This window comes from Piliocolobus tephrosceles, chromosome 2, assembly GCF_002776525.5.
Source record: "Piliocolobus tephrosceles isolate RC106 chromosome 2, ASM277652v3, whole genome shotgun sequence".
In the NCBI taxonomy this organism is placed as follows: domain Eukaryota; kingdom Metazoa; phylum Chordata; class Mammalia; order Primates; family Cercopithecidae; genus Piliocolobus; species Piliocolobus tephrosceles.
In genome coordinates this window covers 189,042,325-189,060,749 of record NC_045435.1, presented here as the reverse complement: position 1 = coordinate 189,060,749, position 18,425 = coordinate 189,042,325, and the positions used below count along the sequence as shown (strand labels likewise).

Genomic DNA, 18,425 nt, shown 5'->3' with positions numbered 1-18,425 from the left:
ATGTCTGTGGGCTCATTGCACAGTAAAGCCTTTTTGTTGGTGTGCGTTTGGAAATATCACGAAATACTGGATTTGGAATATTGCATTTGGAAATAGCAGCTTGTTAAGCTCCCTGTTGTTGATGGGCTTGCAGAGTCCGGTGGAAGCAATTGCCACCTTGCGCCAGTTTCCATTTTCCTCGAGCCTGCAGAGGATGTCGGTGATCGCTCAGCTAGCTGGGGAGAATCACTTCCATGTCTACATGAAGGGTGCCCCAGAAATGGTGGCCAGGTTCTGCAGATCTGAAACAGGTACTGACGCTTTTCTCTTTCAAGAAGTAAAATACTTTTCTTTTTTTGAGACAGACTCTTGCTCCGTCCCCAAGGCTGGAAGGCAGTGGCACCATCTCGGCTCACTGCAGCCTCCACCTCCCAAGGTCAAGTGATTCTCCTGCCTCAGCCTCCCAAGTAGCTGGGATTACAGGAGCATGCCACAACACCCAGTTAATTTTAGTATTTTTAGTAGAGACAGGGTTTCACCATGTAGGCCAGGCTGGTCTCGAACTCTTGGCCTCAAGTGATCTGCCTGCCTCAGCCTCCCAAAGTGCTGGGATTGTAGGTGTGAGCCACTGTGACCAGCCGAGACCAAATACATAAAGCCAACAAACACAGAAAGCTTCACCATCAGTGAATGTGGAGCTGCTTGTTTCCCGGGTGGGTACAAAGCAGGCCCAGTAGATCCTAAGAAGCAGGGGCAATCATTTCAAGGCTGGGAGGTAGCGACTAAATATCTGGCTGTGGGTGCAGTAAGAAAAGTACAACCACAGTGGGGCATCTGGGAAGGAGATGAGATGTGAAGCTTGCATCAGGAACCAGAACAGGGAGCTACTGAGGGTCGGAGAACTAGGGGAGGTGTGAATGAGGGAAGCGAAGGGAGAGGTCTGGATGCTAGGTAAGTTCTGCAGACATGCTGCTCTGTCACCTCCAGGGAGAATCAGATAGATCGATGGGAGGAGAATATAGAAAAGATAAATATCTTAGAAATAAAAGTGATTAGAGTAAATTCAATGGTGTTAGAGCAAGATAATTTATCCTTTTCACAGCAATTTCATCTTTCTGGGCCAGATTTTGAGCTGATTTGTATTGCTTTTTAGTCTTATAAACATATGCACTCTTTAAGCAGCAGCCAGATTTATAAGAATGTTGTTGCATTCAAATGAGTTCATTTGGATAAAACTGATCTTTTGTCTTCTGATTTTCATGTAGACACTCCTTATGATTGCTGATGGCCATCAACTTGTGCAGAGAATTCTAGATTTGGCAAATGATTCCTTTAACTTCTCTATTGGGAGTCTTTTTAATAAACCTTAGAAGTAGCCCCTTTTTGGGCCGGGTGCGGTGGCTCACACCTGTAATCCCAACACTTTGGGAGGCCAAGGCGGGCGAATCATGAGGTCAGGAGATCGAGACCACAGTGAAACCCCATCTCTACTAAAAATACAAAAAATTAGCCAGGCGTGGTGGCGGGCGCCTGTAGTCCCAGCTACTCGGGAGGCTGAGGCAGGAGAATGGCGTGAACCCGGGAGGCGGAGCTTGCAGTGAGCCGAGATGGCGCCACTGCCCTCCCTCCAGCCTGGGTGACAGAGCGAGACTCCGTCTCACAAACAAAAAAAGTAGCCCCTTTTCTTCTGACTTTGATCTTCAGCACTGGTCTCATTAACGCTCTCCTTCACTGATTACAACATATACTGTGTTTGTTTTGTTTCAGCTACATGGGTACAACTGAGCATCTTCTTGGCATTTAAACTGGTGTCTATTGCCCCTGCTCTCTCATAAGGATTTGGACCTGTCACTTGGCACTCGTTTTCCTGGCAGCTCTTCCTGTTCTTCCTGTTTTCCCAACTTGCAATCTTTGACTTATGCTAATACTATCTTCAGTGATTTCCACCACCACCCTACCCCATTTTTAGAAATAGAGAGCTAAGAACTTTCTTGAAATTAGATTCCCACCTCCAGGAATATTTTAGAATTACAGGAAGTCTGAAATGAATGGAGACAGAGAGATCTGGAAACTTCTCATTTTATGGATGAGAAACTAAGGTGCAGAAGAGAGACTTAGCATGACTAAGGTCCACATGGAAGTGGAATGGGGAGAATAGAACTTAGTTGATTTGCCACCTAAGCTACTATACCTCCCTTTGTTCTGTGGTTCCCTCTAATACCCTTATAGGTACATTATAAATCATAAAGATTTTATAAACATAGTTGTGATTGCCATGCTAAAACACACGAATGTTGGCATTGTGTCATCTTTCACCTAAAGCAGGAGTTGTCAAACTTTTCTGTAAAGAGCAAGATAGTTCTGACTTTAGGCTTTGCCAATCACATGGCTTGCATTTCAAATACTCAACACTGTCACGGAAGCCTCAAAGCAGCCACAGACGATGAACAATCAAATGGGCATGGCCGTGTTTCAGTAAAACTTCATTTATAAAAACAAGCTATAGACCAGATTTAGCCTGTGCATCCTAGTTTTGCTTGTTTTTTTTTTTTTTTGACCCCTGATCTAGAAGATCAGCTGTTTCTCTCATTTTATCCAAGTACCCATAGTCCTGAGGTCTGTTCTTACTGGACCCAGTGGGTGCATTTGACACCCAGTTTGTCTGAGTCAGCTTGTGCTATTATAACCAAAGACCATAGACCGGGTGCTTGAACAACAAAAATGTATTCTTCACAGTTCTTGGGGCTGGAAAGGCCAGGATGGAGGTGTTGCTCAGTGTGGTTCCTGGAGAGGGCTTTCTTTCTGGTTTGCAGATGGCTGGCTGCCTTCTTGCTGTATCCTCACATGGTGGAGAGAGATGTGTTTTCTTAGGGCATCAATCTCATTCACAAGGGCTCCACCCTCATGACCTAACTATCTCCCAAAGGCCCCACCTCCAAATACTATTGCATTAGAGATTAGGCTTCAACTTATGAATTTTGGAGGGATACATAACACAGGAAATGGCCAGCACATCTTTGGCATTTATTTCCATCAGAATAATAAGAACACACTGATGAAGTTGTTTGAGGCCAATAGCTGAAGTTTTCTATTAAAGCACTTTTATGGAATGAAAGTTAAGACAAGGTACAATGGCTGTGTCCTGGAGTCTTGCTTAGACCAGCCTTCAACATGACCTTACACTTACCTGTTTCTTCTACCCTGGCAGTGCCTAAGGATTTCCCACAGGAACTGAGGAAGTACACGGTGCAAGGCTTCCGTGTCATTGCTCTTGCCCACAAAACCTTAAAGATGGGGAATCTTTCAGAAGTGGAGCACTTAGCCAGGTAAGCAACTCAGAAAAGGACACTAGGGCAGGCTTTTTGTGTATGAAGTGTGAGTCCTGGAGATGAATAGATGAACAGTTCTCATCATCTTGAAGTCTCTGGGAGACAGAGAATTAATCTTGTCCAGTCCCCTGATTCAGAGATGGACAATTGTAGGCGATACTGGAGACGACTTGCTCAGGTCACAGTGCTGATTGGTGGCAGAACAAGGATGGTACTTGAGAGCTTCTGACTCCAAGACACCAGTGTGTTATCTCTGTTTGGCACTATGTTATGCCAACTTTAGTCTCAGCACCAATCCCATCAAAACCACCAACGCTCCTTCAACCTCAGAGCATTATGTGACCAATCGACTTGGGTGTGCCATACACAGAGGGGTTGAGAGAGGGAGACAGTTGGCGCTTTGGAAGATTTTCAGAATCCTTTAGACATGTTTTATTTCAGTGCTCAATACTACAATACCTCCTTCGTATCTGTGAACGTAACAAGTGCAAATTGAATTACTTATGAGAAATAAAATTCAGTATTCTTAATTACATTATAGGGATAAGTTGTCCTCATTAGAGGATAATTTATAAATTATTTTTTCTTTCAAAGTTCTTCAGTTTTTAAAGGCTATTTTAAAATTATCTATGACAAAGGAGTAAAAAAATACTGTGGAAAATTGAATAGCAGACAATCTATTTATTTCTTACATTGGATTTGTGTTGCTGATAAATGCTCATTTATATACAGCTAGCCCCTTCATGTAAGATACTGATATCCTTGGTTTAACATTATTATTTGCAACCTAAGTCCATTGACTCTAAGTTAATTAGTAAACATAGTCCCTTCCTTATTCTGTGCTTGTTTCACCATCTATAAAATATGCAACTGGATGATCTCCAAGGAGGCTTTCAGCCATGACATTTTAATATTTGAAACAGGATCACAAAGCTCATTTTGAAATATATGAATGACATTCTCAGATTTAACATTCCAGGTGTTAGCTGTTCTTGAGCAAACATAAAGGTCCAGACCACAGAGGATTTGTAATTTTTTAAACACAAATTTGAATAATCCACGTTAAGGACATGTGTGAAGAAAAGATCTATGTAGCTAGAGATGGAGTGTAGCCATCACCCAGCTGTCACATACAAAAATGCAGCTGTGTTGTTCTCATATGAGAACCACTAGTAGGATAGACATTATTATAAATATAACAAAATAAGAAAATGAAGATAAAATGTGCTAGAATTCCAACCATTCCAGGTTTTTTCAGGGAATATCAGGAGCCTATTATACTTCTCAGAATTTAGTTACTATTTTCAAACAGGATAAAAGGATAGGGTTTTGATTTTTCTTAGAATCAAATTCTATTTAGAAAAGTTTTCCAACTAGAAGAATTTAAAACTTCTTAAGAATGGGAGTCAAAATGGGGAAGTAGAAAAGTTTTTTGAGATGACTTAAAAGGTCACCCCAAACTGAAACAACAGGAGGAATACTTCATCAAGGCTCACCCCTTCACTGGTTTAGCAGTTTTGTATTGAACTTAACTGTGTGTCAGATGCTCAAGGAATTCAGAATTTATTCAGAAGTGAATAAAATAAAATCCTGCCGTCACGAATCTTATATCCTAGTTGGGGAAATAGATTATAAAATAAACCCATAAAATATTGTCCCACTAGTGGTTCTTAAATGACCTGGGGGGGAAAGTATAAAGTAAGTTAAGAGGACTTTTTAAAAAAGACAGAGAATGTCATTTTGCTTGGGCAATCAGTAAAGTCCTCAGAGGAGCAACATTTTAACAGACATCTAGTAAAATAAGAGAGAAAGACATGCAGATATCCAGAGAAAGAGCATTGCAGGGAATACAAATGGTAGGTACAAAGGCTTTAACGCAAGTACTGCTGGGAAGGTTGTAGGGGAACAAGAAGCCAAGTGCCTAAAGTATTGAATGAGAAGAAGCATCATAAAATAGAAACAAAGAACATTTGTCTGTTTTTGCTTTTGTTGCCTGTGCTTTTGGTGTCATAGCCATGAAATCATTGCCAAGACTAATGTCAAGAAGATTTCTCCCTATGTTTTCCTCTAGTAGTCTCACAGTTTCAGGTCTTGTGTTTAAGTGTTGAATCCATTTTGAGTTGATTTTTACGTATGGTATAAGATAAGGGTCCAGTTTCATTCTTTTGCTGGTAGATATCAAACTGAAAAGCTTTGCACGGCAAAGGAAACAACAGTGAACAGCAACCTATAAAATGGCAGAAAATCTCTGCAAACCATATATCTGATAAGAAATTAACATCCAAAATGTGCAGAGGACATAATTCAATAGCAAAAATCAATAATAACGCAATTTAAAAATGAACAAAGGCCCTAAATAGACATTTCTACAAAGACGTACAAATGGCCAACAGATATAGGCAAAAGTGCTCGACTTTACTAGGCATTAGGGAAAGGCAAATCAACCCCACAATGAAATATCACCTGATACCTGTAAGGATGGCTATTTGAAAAGAAAACATGTGTTGACAAGGATATAGAGAAATTGGAACCGTTGTAAAATGGTACAGCTGCTATGGAAAACAATGTGGAGGTTCTTTAAAAAATTAAAAATAGAATGTATGATCCAATGATCCAAAATCCCAATTCTGAGTATATATCCAAAAGAACTGACGTTGGGATCTCAAAAAAAGATATCTTCACCTTTATGTTCATTCCAGCATTATTTATAATAGTCAAGATATGGAAACAACCTAAATGTTCATCAGTGGATGAATGGATTTTTAAAATGTAATATGTACATATAATGGAATATTATTAAGCCTTAGAAAAGGAGAAAATCTTGCCATATGAGACAACATGAGTGAAACTGAAAGACATCACACTAAGTGAAATAAACCAGTCACAGAAGGCCTAATACTGTGTGATCCTACGTATCTGAAGCATCTGAAATAGACATATTCATAGAAGTAGACAGCAGAGAGTAGAATGGTGATTACCAAGGGCTAGCGGGAGAGGGAAATAGGAAGTTGTCATTAATGGGTATAAAGTTTCAGTTATGCAAGATGAATACCTTCTAGAGAAGTGATTTTGACACACATGCACACATACATATAAAACAGGGCAGAAGGAAACTTTTTGAGGTGATGGATCTGTTTATTACCTTGATTATAGTAATGGCTTCATAGCTATATGCATATTGTTTAAATCTATCTCCCTGTAATCTTAACACCATGGTGCACAGAAAAATGAACAAAGAACAAAAAAGAGTTCTTGGCCCCCAGATTTACTTTTTAAAAAGCCACCCTAGAATCATTCCATTTCAGAGGAAAGTTCCTATATAACTAATGCAACCCAGTTGGACTATAAGCCACCTTCAAATTCTGAAAACTGTTCAGAGCCCTGTGTGATGCCAGTAAATATTATTCAAGGTGACAGATGGAGACTAAGATGAATGACACCGTATTCAACTACTACTATCGTGTCTTGTATGTATGCAGAATGCACTTAACAAATGCCAAATAAACTGAAACGGTTGCAAACTCAAAAAAGAGAAAGCTATGATAAATTAAAAAATAAAGTATTGGATTAACATATTTAAAAACCAACAGAAGAGTTGGAAGATAAGCACAATTGCTTTTAAAAATAAATTGGAAACTGGAAAAAACAGATTTAGAACACCTCTAGGAGAGGGGGGAGATGGTGTGGAGACACAGACTGTTGGTTTTCATTATAAGCTTTTAAGTTTGTTTTGATTTTTAAAATGTGCCTGTATTACATTAATAAGACTTACAACGAAATTTTTAAAAGAAGAAATAAATTGAACTATTGAGCCGACATAGATATACTTTAATATTGATTTTCTCCTGAATACAAAGAGAAAAAGTGGAGTCAGAGTTAACATTTCTGGGACTTCTCATCATGGAGAATCGTTTGAAAAAAGAAACCAAACCGGTCTTGAAGGAACTGAGCGAGGCCCATATCAGGACTGTGATGATTACAGGTATCTATTTGTTTCTAGGTGCCTGGCAAGTTGATTGTATCCCAGGCATAAGAACAAGATGTGTGAGCTGAGTTCATGTGTCAGAGACAGAGAAAAATGTTTTGTTGTTGAATTTGTTACCCTGTAGTCCCTTACCTGAAAACATGTACAGCTGCCCCGACAGGACCAGAAGCTTTGGAGGTAGGGACTGTATCTCATTCTCTTTTGTCTAATGACTACCCCTCCTAGCCAGGATCTGTGCAGTGCCTCTAGGCTCACAGTAAATGAGCAACAATGGGCGTGTTCTCACCAAGAAACCCAATGATCCCTCTGCACAGAGGATTGAGCCTCTGGTTGATGGTCCTCTAGGGCAGTAGGGCCAGGCATGGTGTATAATCATCAAACCCAAGCACAGCCTGACCCTGTGTGTTCTTTGCTTAGTTGGTTTCCAGACCCCGTGGATGGTTTTATGCTATCAGGCTGAGATCATGCTATATTCACCACTTACAGTAGTCTGACTTCTGAGGATTCGTCATAAATGCTGAAGTATTTCTTTATGAATTCACACAGGTTTTGAAATACACATGGACAGGATATGATGCTGAATATTGTGAGAGGGAGATGGGAATATAGTGTTTGCCCATGAGGGGCAGTCTACAGCAGAGAGGAAGATAAAATAAGGCAGAAAGCAGTAAATGCCCCCACAGAACACTAAGCAGAGTGAAAAAGGGCGACCTCAGTTCTTGTTGCTGAAGAGAGGTTTGTACACACAGAAAGCAAAGTTTCTTTGTCTTCTAGGTGACAACCTTCAAACAGCCGTTACTGTTGCAAAGAATTCGGAAATGATCCCTCCAGGCAGCCAAGTGATCATTGTTGAAGCCAATGAACCAGAAGAATTTGTTCCTGCCTCTGTGACCTGGCAGCTGGTGGAGAACCAAGAGACTGGACCTGGGAAGACAGTGAGCAAATGTTAGCAGGCCCCTCCGTGGGCCTAGACTGATGGGATACAATCCTGGCGCTGCTCAGCCTTCTCTCAGCTCCAGGAGTCAGCTCAGTGATAATCCCTCACATCTGTTCAGAGTTTGACAGTTTGCAAAGCATTTCCACCAGCTCTGGTTGCCTGTGAAAATCACCTGGGGGAGTTTCTAAGCTTCCAGCGCAGGCTGCACCAATTAAACCAGAACCCCTGGGGTAGGAGCTAGCATCGGGTGTTTTTCCCAGCGATTCCAGTGTGCAGTGATGGTTGAGAACTACTGATTTACACTCATAGTTTCCACTTGGTCATTAAAACAACCCTATGCAATTGGGCAAACCATTAATTTTACAAATGAGAAAACTGAGGCTCAGAGCAGTAAGCTTGCCCAATACAAAAACTGGTGAGTTGCAGAGCAGGAAAGCAGACTTAGGCCTATTTGATTCCACGCAGATCCATGGGCATTTGGATTGTATATCCATATACCTATATATACCATAGGTATATATTCATATACCTATGACCTGAAGCTAACAGAGGCTGGGCTTCTCTAGATAGAAATCTCCCTGTGCTCTTGTGATAGAATAGCTTTTTCATATGACGACAATGGGCTGTAGCCTCACATTCCATCACTAAAGGTAACACCCATGCTTTTGTGTGAATTCAAAGATATGGCCCTACAGGTGATGAATTACAAAAACGCTGCCTTCCTCCAGGCTAACCAGCCTTTCGGATTGTTAAGTATAGAGTGGGCCTTTGTGCAGTCAGGAGTCTTTGTGCAGTACACAAACTGCACAGCTCCACAGAATGGCCCTGCCCCTACCCTGGGAAGAGGTGGGTTAACTTGCTTCAACCTCTAATTGCATGGGCTGTGAAAGATGACAGCTCTCTCTGCTCTCAGCAGATTTCTGGTGCTTATTTCCTTGTGAACGTACTTGCTTCTGTATCAGTGCATGCTGCCTGAATTTCACTGCATGCTGTAACCCAGGCCCTTTGTGAATTGTAACTGAGAGTCCGCTCACACTACTTTCATGAATTGAATGCCTCTACTGAAATTTTGGTTCCCACCAGGAGAAATTGTATCACAGTTTCAGGCCTTCCTCCTCCCTGGGTTCCTCCACCATGCTTCCTCTCCCCACATTCCCAGTTCAAGCAAAAGGAATTCCTGCCCCTGTCTCAGGAGGGATGCTTTAGAACATGTCTTTTGTTGGTTATTTTGCAACTGGGGATAGAAAGGGAGGGGTGTGTCATCTTGCCTCCCAGTTCAGCATAGCAAATTTTTTTTCTTTCAAATACAATGCTTTCCCTGAGATGAAGTCATCTGATGAATAAAAATTTCTCACCTCCTGCAATATTTGAATTTAGAGTCCTAAACACAAATGGAAGGCTCTCTGAGAAATGTTGCATGAAAAACCATGATTGATTATTGATATAATGAATGCACAGGCATTCATCAGATGCCTTCTCCCTAACTGAGAGCCAGGTAGGGCTAGAACCAAGCCAGAGAAATATCGTGACAGGTGAAAGGTAGGAGGGAAAGGGTTTTGGAAAAGGATTACTCCTGGTGCAGCGGGATGTAGAGGATGGAAGAGAATGTGGGGAACCATGATAGAAAGGGTTACCTGTTGAGGTAGGGTCATAACAAAGGTCAGAGACTGGGTCCTAAAAGGAGTTAGGCACTGAAGAAAGAGTGCCTACTTTACAGTGAAGACAATGAGAGTGATTTTTGAATAAGTGAATGATAAGAGATCTTAGAAAATATAAGGTTGCATGACGAGGAGAAGGAAGAAGAGGGAAGAATTTTTCTATTCTTCCTTGTAATAACTAATTGGGACCTAGGAATAGTTAGATTTCTTCAGTAGACTGACATCATGCATATTATCTCCCAAGACAGGATCCAGAGTACCATACTGTCCAAGTATCATATGTTTACGTAATCTTGGGGGGAATGTTTGGAGTGTTTTCTTCCTATGAGTGGAAGTGCTGTAGGCAAATTCACCTTATTTTGTTGCTGACCTTCACCCTGTTAGGCAACATGAAAACTCTTCCTTCAATAAAGCATAGGAAAGCAGAGACACTCCGTAAGAGTCAGTGTAGAAATGATGCCCTTTTGATTTTAGGAAACCTGCGTGTACACTGGAAACAGTTCAACCCCTCGTGGGGACAGAGGAAGCTGTTACCATTTTGCAATGAGTGGGAAATCATACCAAGTGGTATTTGAACATTTCACCAACTTGCTTCCAAAAGTAAGTACTGAAGAAATGAAGTGTTTTGTTTTGCTCCTCAAATTAGCGATTGTGAAAGGAGGAGGAGAGTATTGAAAACAATGATCACTGATGTTGCCTCACCATTAGAGAATAAACGCCCCCAAAGGAGTCCTGTCCCTGAAGAAGTTTTCTGGCCCTTTTTATGCCTTCCTGGTCCCAGGCAGACCCACGGCCTCCCATGCCAAGTTTGAGTTCTGGTACTTTCTCTCACCCCTGTGGCCAGTTCAGCCTTCCTCCTTCTTTCCCTCCCCACCCAGGAGAATGGCAGAGTGCAGACACGCTGCTTGTTTTGAGGGCCAGCTTCTCTCTGAAACCTACCAGCTCATGTCAGGCTAAGCCCTATGCCCCTTCCTGTCTGGATTCTTAAATTACAGCAAGAGGAAACAAAGGCCCCATGGTTTATTTTCAGAGTCATTTGTTATCTTGTCCTCTGTGTGTCCTGTTTTAAAATAGTGCTTTGCAGGGTTGCACTGTCAATATGTGGGAGATTAATGGAGCACAAGGGGAGGGCAGCAACTATCTGTTAGCAATGTCTTAAAAATTCTGTCATCCTAGCAGTCAAAGACCTAGAATCTAGACCCCAAAGGCTTCTAGAAACCTCTTAGTTCAGTTCAGGGAAAGCTGAGACTCAGAGAGGTTAATTTGCTTGTGTAAGGTGTGCACAACTAGCTGGCACAGCTGAGAATAGAGCCTTGTTTCTCAGCTTCCAGCCTTTCCTCTGTCTATGCTATGATTATGGAGATGGTGTCTATTAGGAAAGAACTGTGTTTCCTCAAGCATTTTTATTCCACATGCTCTGCTGCTTCTTAGTTACTATAGTAGTATTGATTAGTGGTCACCCCATCTTGGAAAAATGGTCTGGGGAAAAAAGTAATGGAGTTGTGATGGGAGGACTTTAAGTGAAATTTCAATATTAAAGCATTAAATCTCCTTATTTCCCTTCCCCGTATTGGTCTAATGACATACCATCCAATGCTGTATTAAATTAGTAACCAGGAGTGATTTTTCAGGGCTGTTCTTTTATTTTTAAAAGTTTTCTTCTTCCCAATCATATTGCAATGGTTGTTTTTTCTTTTTAGATTCTGGTGAATGGAACAGTTTTTGCAAGAATGTCTCCTGGGCAGAAATCAAGCCTTATTGAAGAATTTCAGAAATTAAAGTAGGTGCCATGGCATGAAAGACGAGTATGCCCATTAACTAGTGCTACCTATGGGTCAATAATTCAGGTGTGGGTCAGAATGGCTATTATTAAAAAGTCACAAATAACAAATGTTGGCAAGATTGCAGAGAAAAGGGAACACTTACACACTATTGGTGGGAGTGTAAATTAGTTCAACCATTGTAGAAAGCAGTATGGAAATTCCTCAAAGAGCTAAAACAGAGCTACCATTTGAACCAGCAATCCCAATGCTGGGTATATACCCAGAGGAATAGAAATCATTCTACCATAGAGACACAGGCACGTGACTGTTCATTGCAGCACTATTCAGAATAGCAAAAACACGGGAATCAACATAAATGCCCACCAATGACACACTGCATGGAGAAAATGCGGTACGTATACACCATGGAATACAGTGCAGCCATAAAAATGAATGAGAGTATAACTTTTGCAGGAACACAGATGGAAATGGAGGCTATTATCCTTAGCAAACTCACACAGAAACAGAAAATGAAATACTATGTGTTTTCACTTATAAGTGGAAGCTAAATGATGAGAACACATGGACACAAAAAAGAAAAACACAGATACTGGGGTCTACTTGAGAGTAGAGGGTGGGAAGAGGGAAAGGAGCAGAAAAAATAACTACTGGGTACTGACTGGGCTTAATTCCTGAGTGATGAAATAATCCATGAAACACACCTCCGTGACATGAGTTCCCTCGTATAACAAACCTACACATGTTCCCCAAACCTAAAATAAAAGTTAAAAAAAGAGGATTGAAAAAAAAATTCAGGTGTGGCTTAGCTGAGTCTTCTGGCTCCGGCTATCTCTAGGAGATGTAACCAGGTCTCGGCCGTGACTACAGTCAATCAGTGCTTGAGGGGAAGAAAATCTCTCGCCAGCCTCACTCACATGTTGTTGAAGGCTCAGTGCCTCATGAGCAATCGGACCGAACCTCAGTTTTTCACTGGCTAGCGGACAGAAGCCAACCTCAGTTCCTTGTGACAGGGACCATTTCAAAAGGAAGCTCATGGTGTAATAGTTGACTTCTAAAAGATTAAGCAAGCAAGAAGAACCAGAGACAGAGAGAGCACACAAGACGGATGTTGCTGTTTTTTATATACCAGTCGCAGAGGTGACATCTTACCACCTTTGCTGCGTTCCCTTCCTTAGGAGCAAGTCACTAGATCCAGCCCACTTCCAGGGGAGTGGATTACACAGGGCATGGATGCCAGGAGCTGGGGATCACTGAGGGTCATTAGAAGTTGCCTATCCCAGACAGCATTTGTTCTGTGGTTCATAAGGCATGTATCTTAGAGAAACCCTCCCCTGCTTGGATGTAGCAGAAATAGTGAGGCAGGTTGTATAGCTTAGATTCAGAAAAATAGGGAAGTAGGTGAGTTATACCCTGGAATTATTTTAAGTTGGTCCATCAGAAGATATGTGAATAATTTCTGGTCCTCTTAGCAAGAGGTAAAATAGTATTTTCTCTTTATCTGGCCCCAGTAGGGAAAGTCAAGAGAAAGTCTTTTATTACCTCCTTCAAAAATAAAGATGACCAAGTTACATTATAGTGAAATGGTACTTCTTGAGGCCAGATCTACCTATTGCTTGCTGGGAATGTAACAGTTTGGGGCTGCAGAGTCTAGGAAGTGAAAAGGAACATAGTGTAGTGAATCTTTAGATGATGGCTGGTGAGTAGTTGGTGAAATCAGGAGACAGCGTTTTACTGTTAGATTTTGTTACCCATAGGGAAGTCTCAAAAACTGCCTATTAACTTCCAGAATGCCTGAGGCTGGGTAAGTAAAATGACTATTTCATTCACATGATTATTACATGATATTGCTGAAGAAAGTAATTTTACCTTTTTCAAATGCCTGAGAAATTTTGCCAACTAAAATGCCTAATTTTGAAAAGCCATATTCCCCTTAAAAAATCAATTCAGGAAGACACATACTGTCTCAGAACGAGCGGTCTTCTCAACATCCCAATCTTCCTTCTCATGCCTTTGTCATTGGCAACGTGCATAAGGCTGTCTGCATTTTCTTTCTGAATTCAGGGAACACTAATAGATGTAAGATTCCTGATGTGATATAGAGGCTAGATGATGTGTGCTTTAAGCCTGAAAAAAGGAGCCATTTTTCAACAATTGTGGGTAGTCGTGACATGAACATATATAGCATGATTATTTTCATCTACACAACCCAATATTGGATGTTCACATAGGGGTATGCCTACATTTGACTTTTTTTTTTTTTTTTTTTGAGATAGAGTCTCGCTTTTTTGGCCCAAGCTAGAGTGCAATGGTGTAAATATCAGCTCACTGAAGCCTCTACTTCCTGAGTTCAAACAATCCTCCTGCCTCAGCCTCCCAAGTAGCTGGGATTACAGGTGCCACCATGCCCAGCTAATTTTTTCGATCTTTAGTAGAGATGGGGTTTCACTGTGTTGGCCAGGCTGGTCTCAAACTCCTGACCTCGAGATCCACCCGCCTCAGCCTCCCAAAGTGCGGGGATTACAGGTGTGAGCCACTGCGCCCAGCCACATTTAACTATTTTTGACCTATAAAAGTGGTTATTTCTTACACATTAACTAATAATAAGGAAATTCTAAGAAAACTTTATTTTTCTCCTTATTGATTTAATAATTCTGCTTTTAGAAAAATGCAGCTAAGTCTTTAAGAATATTGTCATTTATCAATACTTACAATGTATTACTTATAATAGAAGGCAGGCAGTGTCTTCCATCAGAAACTCCTTTTCTTTGGCAGCCATATTAATTTTCATTCTTCTATTTGTATTATGCTTGCACACCAAACTGATATAGATGGAAAACATATCTCATTTTCACCTGAGATGCATCAAAAATATGAGCATATGTCTCTAGTTATATCTATTAAACTATTTTTGAAATTTCTCATCCTGGTAGCTGAACTGTAAATACCCAACAATAGTCAGTGACTAAAATGCAACTGGATTGGATTATGATCTCTGCGTTAGGTTGTGTGGGAAGCGCTCTGCTCATGACTACACACTCTTAAGCTTGGGCTTGGTGCGTATCATCAAGCAGGACTTCTTTTAAAGTGTGTGATCACTGTTTTGCCGATGTCCTTGGTTATATCGCTACCATTTCAATGTGATTGGTTGAAGCAACTTAAATAATTCAATGGCCTTTTCCCTGTGGGAATGTGTCTCTCCAAACCATTTTTCTTCAGCCTGATTCCAGGTGTGTTCAGGGGACACACACATACACACAAATCACATGTGACTTAGTTATGATGGAAAATATTCAAGTGAGCTGTTCATTTTTCTTACCTACTAATCCTTCTTCTCCTGTCTCCTGCAGTTACTATGTGGGCATGTGTGGAGATGGAGCTAACGATTGTGGGGTGAGTACAAATGGCTTTTGCTCAGGCAAGCCGCTCACTAATATCCCTCTGGAGGACCTCAGGCTCCCCTGCGGTTTGTCTCTCATCCTTCCACCAGCAAGCATTTGATTATTTTGCTGTTTACATCCACCTCTGCCTGAGTGTGGGTTGGAAGTGGAGGGGAGTAAAGGGAGATGAGACACTTCCGATGCTTTCTGGAAACTCCTGGAATAATAAACACAAAGGAAAGTTACTTAGATTCCTATATTTCAGGCTCCAAAGATGGAAATTTACAAGTCTAGCTGCTTTCAATCTTTCCTGTTATCAGTAATGAAATGATTTCTCAGGGATGTGATTTCTTTTCCCCCCTCAAGGTCACGCAACTGATAAAGACTCAGTGAAAAAAAGTTTGAAACTGATGATTAAAGTTTTGAATTATATGTAAATTATATTTATTCCTACCAAACTTTCATTCTGTGGTTAGTTTTTAAAAGTTTCCTTCATCCAGAACTCTTTCACTCGGTAAAATCCTAGACCAAACTATTTAGTTTTTTTATGCTATAGAAAAAGCTAAATAAAATGATTCTCAGCAAATTATTTTTAATATGCAGTAGAAGGGCAGTGAATGTTTTATATTCTGAGTTTTAAAGACATGAAGGAAACAAATAGTCTGCCTTCAAGATTATGTGCATAAGGAAATATTTCAGTAGCTGATTTATGGGACAAGAAGTGAGGAAGATTTCTTTGTATTTCCAAAGCTTATTAGAGATTTAAGATCTTGGTATTTGTTTTATTTCTCTCTTAAATATTATTTCCAAATTTCTGTGAAAACTATGTTTATAGTTAGAGATTTATTAAGATGTTTTTTGCTTTATGTTTCATGAGAAAAAGCTAATTTTTAGTCTGTTCTTTCAAATCTAGAATGTGTATCCTTTCACATTAATTATGTGGAGTTTAGAATAAGACAAAAAAATCAAATGCTAAAAGGGACATAGTCTCTGCCTCCTAAAGAGTTCATTGTCTGATGAAGAAAGAATCATGAATAAAACTAACCCTAACATAAAGCAGATGGTCCTAAAGTATATAATAGAGATACGAAATAGAGATAAAAGAGGAAGAAGAAAATGTCCTAATATTTATTAAACATGAATCTAGTATGTACTGCTCATGGTGCCAGGACCCTGTAGTTCTATGGAACTACAAATATATAAAAGTTCATTTTATGCCCACACAATTCTTGTAGGATTGGACTCGGACAAGGTGGGGATTCTATCTTTCACCTTTGTTCATGAAGATTCTCACCAGGTACAAGAACTGAAATGGTGAAGGTCCACAACCAACGTCCATCCAAATTCTGTCATCTTTTTAATTGACTTTTTGAATGAGGGCTTCCATCTCCTTTTCACATCTATACTCCCCGCAGGCAGGGCCCTTGTCCGCACACGCTCACATGCACACACGCATGCATGTACACACACCACTTTTCTACCTCTGGGTCATTGTTTGGTTAGTGACTTTGTGGATCAGGGGAGAGAGGGCACTCCAGGTGGAGGGACAGCATAAACAGAGACCCAAAGATGAAAGAGTACAGTGTCATACCTTCATGAGGTGAAGAACAGTCTCTTGGTGTTTGGGGAGGTAAAGCCTAGCCTGAAAAGTCATGGGTAAGACATGGGCTTATCATTCCAGGCTTTGAAAGTGGCTCATGCAGGCATTTCATTGTCAGAGCAGGAAGCATCTGTGGCATCCCCTTTTACCTCTAAAACAGCCAACATCAAGTGTGTGCCTCATCTCATCAGGTAAGTCATTTTTTCCTTTTCCACTCCTACAATCAGTGGGCCCATTGTCTGGCTCTGGAGACAGACAGAATTCAACTGCAACCTGAAGTGATAAATGCTGCAACAGAGGTATGGGTGAAGTGCTACTGGAGAACTAATGAAGGGGGCCATTGGTGTTACTCAAGTGCTGGTAAAAGCCACAGAAAAGTGACTTTTGCTGAGCCTTAAAGGATAGGTGGGTATCATGTAAACAGTTGAAAGCTTGACTTGATGTTTTAAAACTAATCGTATTTCTTACCTGTTCTCTCCTCTATTTGGTATGTTGGATGCTTCCTGTGACATCCAAATTCTCAGGAATTTTGGATGGATGAGGAAGCAGAAAAGAAATACTTCATTAGATAGCTTCCCTGAACGCTATTACATGTCTCCAAAATGCAAATTAGCAAATATCCAATATCCAATATATTTTACATAAAAGATGTTACAGTTGATTGACAGTGTCAGGGAAGGGGAAGTGATTGGTTTGGCTTTGTGTCCCCACCCAAATCTCATCTGGAGTTGTGGTTCCCAACCTGGTGCCCGGTGGGAGGTGACTGGATCATGGGGGCAGTTTCCCCAATGCTGTTCTCGTGATAGTGAGGGAGTCCTCATGAGATGTGATGATTTTTAAAGTGGCAGTTTCCCTCTGTGCTTTCTCTCTCTTGTTCTCTTGTGAAGAAGGTGCCCACTTCTCCTTCACCTTCCGCCATCATTGTACGTTTCCTGAGGCTCTCGCAGCCATGTGGAATTGTGAGCCAATTACAAATTGCCCTGTCTCAGGTAGTAATCTTTACGGCAGTGTAAAAATGGACTCGCACAGGAAAGCATAAGAGACATTCATTTTCACAGTATGCTTCCCTCACCTCCACTCCACACTCATTTCTGATCTCGTGTCTACTAATATTTTAAATGTAGTTAAGAACAAAACACCCAGTTTAATGTTTTATTCATAAATCTGATTTCTCTATTGTTTCCTATAGCACTTAGGGTTAATTTCTGGGCATTTTCCTGGGCAGTGATCTGAAAGCCATTGCCGGATTTTGAGATTCATACAAAAAAGACAACTATGAAGTTCCCCAGCATGGCCTTTGGTGCATCAGAATAAACAGGTCACTGGCAGGAATCACTAACCTAAAGGTAGCAGGTCTAAACTTCCATGCCCTTGGCTGGCTGCATACCAGCAAGACAGCTTTACACAACACCCTGAACACTGGGTGTCTGACCTGTGTCCTTTCATACCCTCAAACATGATCACTTCCCGTGCCTCCAAAGCAGCTCCTCTTCCCAACCCCCACTTTCCCTGCTTCTAAGAACAATTTATTCCTTCGAGTCCGCCATTGAGCTTCACACCCTTAGAGCACATTTAACTCCTTCCTCTTCTTCACCCATAACCAAACAAGCATTATGTTTTACTGATTTATTTTGCAGAGTCTCTCTAAGCACTTTGGTTACTATCTCTAGTGTCTTAACCTTCGTTTGTGTCATGGTGACTACACAATGATAGTACTCAGAACCCTCACCTTATTTTATGCTTTTCATCATCAATACCACTCATGGAGCTCTTTAC

At 40.9% G+C, this 18,425-nt stretch overlaps 1 protein-coding gene and 1 long non-coding RNA gene across 3 annotated transcripts in view; one reads left to right on the top strand and one right to left on the bottom strand.

The window, feature by feature from the left end:
* Positions 1 to 18,425, top strand: part of ATP13A5 (ATPase 13A5) — a 113,086-nt gene that overhangs the window by 65,656 nt on the left and 29,005 nt on the right. Inside the window, exons 16-23 of the mRNA XM_023214755.2 lie at positions 134 to 290; positions 3,188 to 3,305; positions 7,166 to 7,290; positions 8,068 to 8,228; positions 10,363 to 10,488; positions 11,589 to 11,668; positions 15,020 to 15,062; positions 16,731 to 16,840. Coding sequence (XP_023070523.1) covers positions 134 to 290; positions 3,188 to 3,305; positions 7,166 to 7,290; positions 8,068 to 8,228; positions 10,363 to 10,488; positions 11,589 to 11,668; positions 15,020 to 15,062; positions 16,731 to 16,840 — 920 coding nt within the window. The remainder of the gene's footprint in view (positions 1 to 133; positions 291 to 3,187; positions 3,306 to 7,165; positions 7,291 to 8,067; positions 8,229 to 10,362; positions 10,489 to 11,588; positions 11,669 to 15,019; positions 15,063 to 16,730; positions 16,841 to 18,425) is intronic.
* The window catches only part of LOC111544297, a 24,859-nt gene continuing 12,528 nt past the window's right edge, over positions 6,095 to 18,425 (bottom strand). The window contains exons 2-4 of one of the 2 annotated variants that reach the window (XR_002732101.1): positions 14,989 to 15,266; positions 14,382 to 14,491; positions 6,095 to 8,217 (exon numbers count right to left, since the gene is read on the bottom strand). This is a non-coding gene — a long non-coding RNA (uncharacterized LOC111544297). The remainder of the gene's footprint in view (positions 8,218 to 14,381; positions 14,492 to 14,988; positions 15,267 to 18,425) is intronic. The other variant, XR_002732102.2, reaches the window with a different exon arrangement.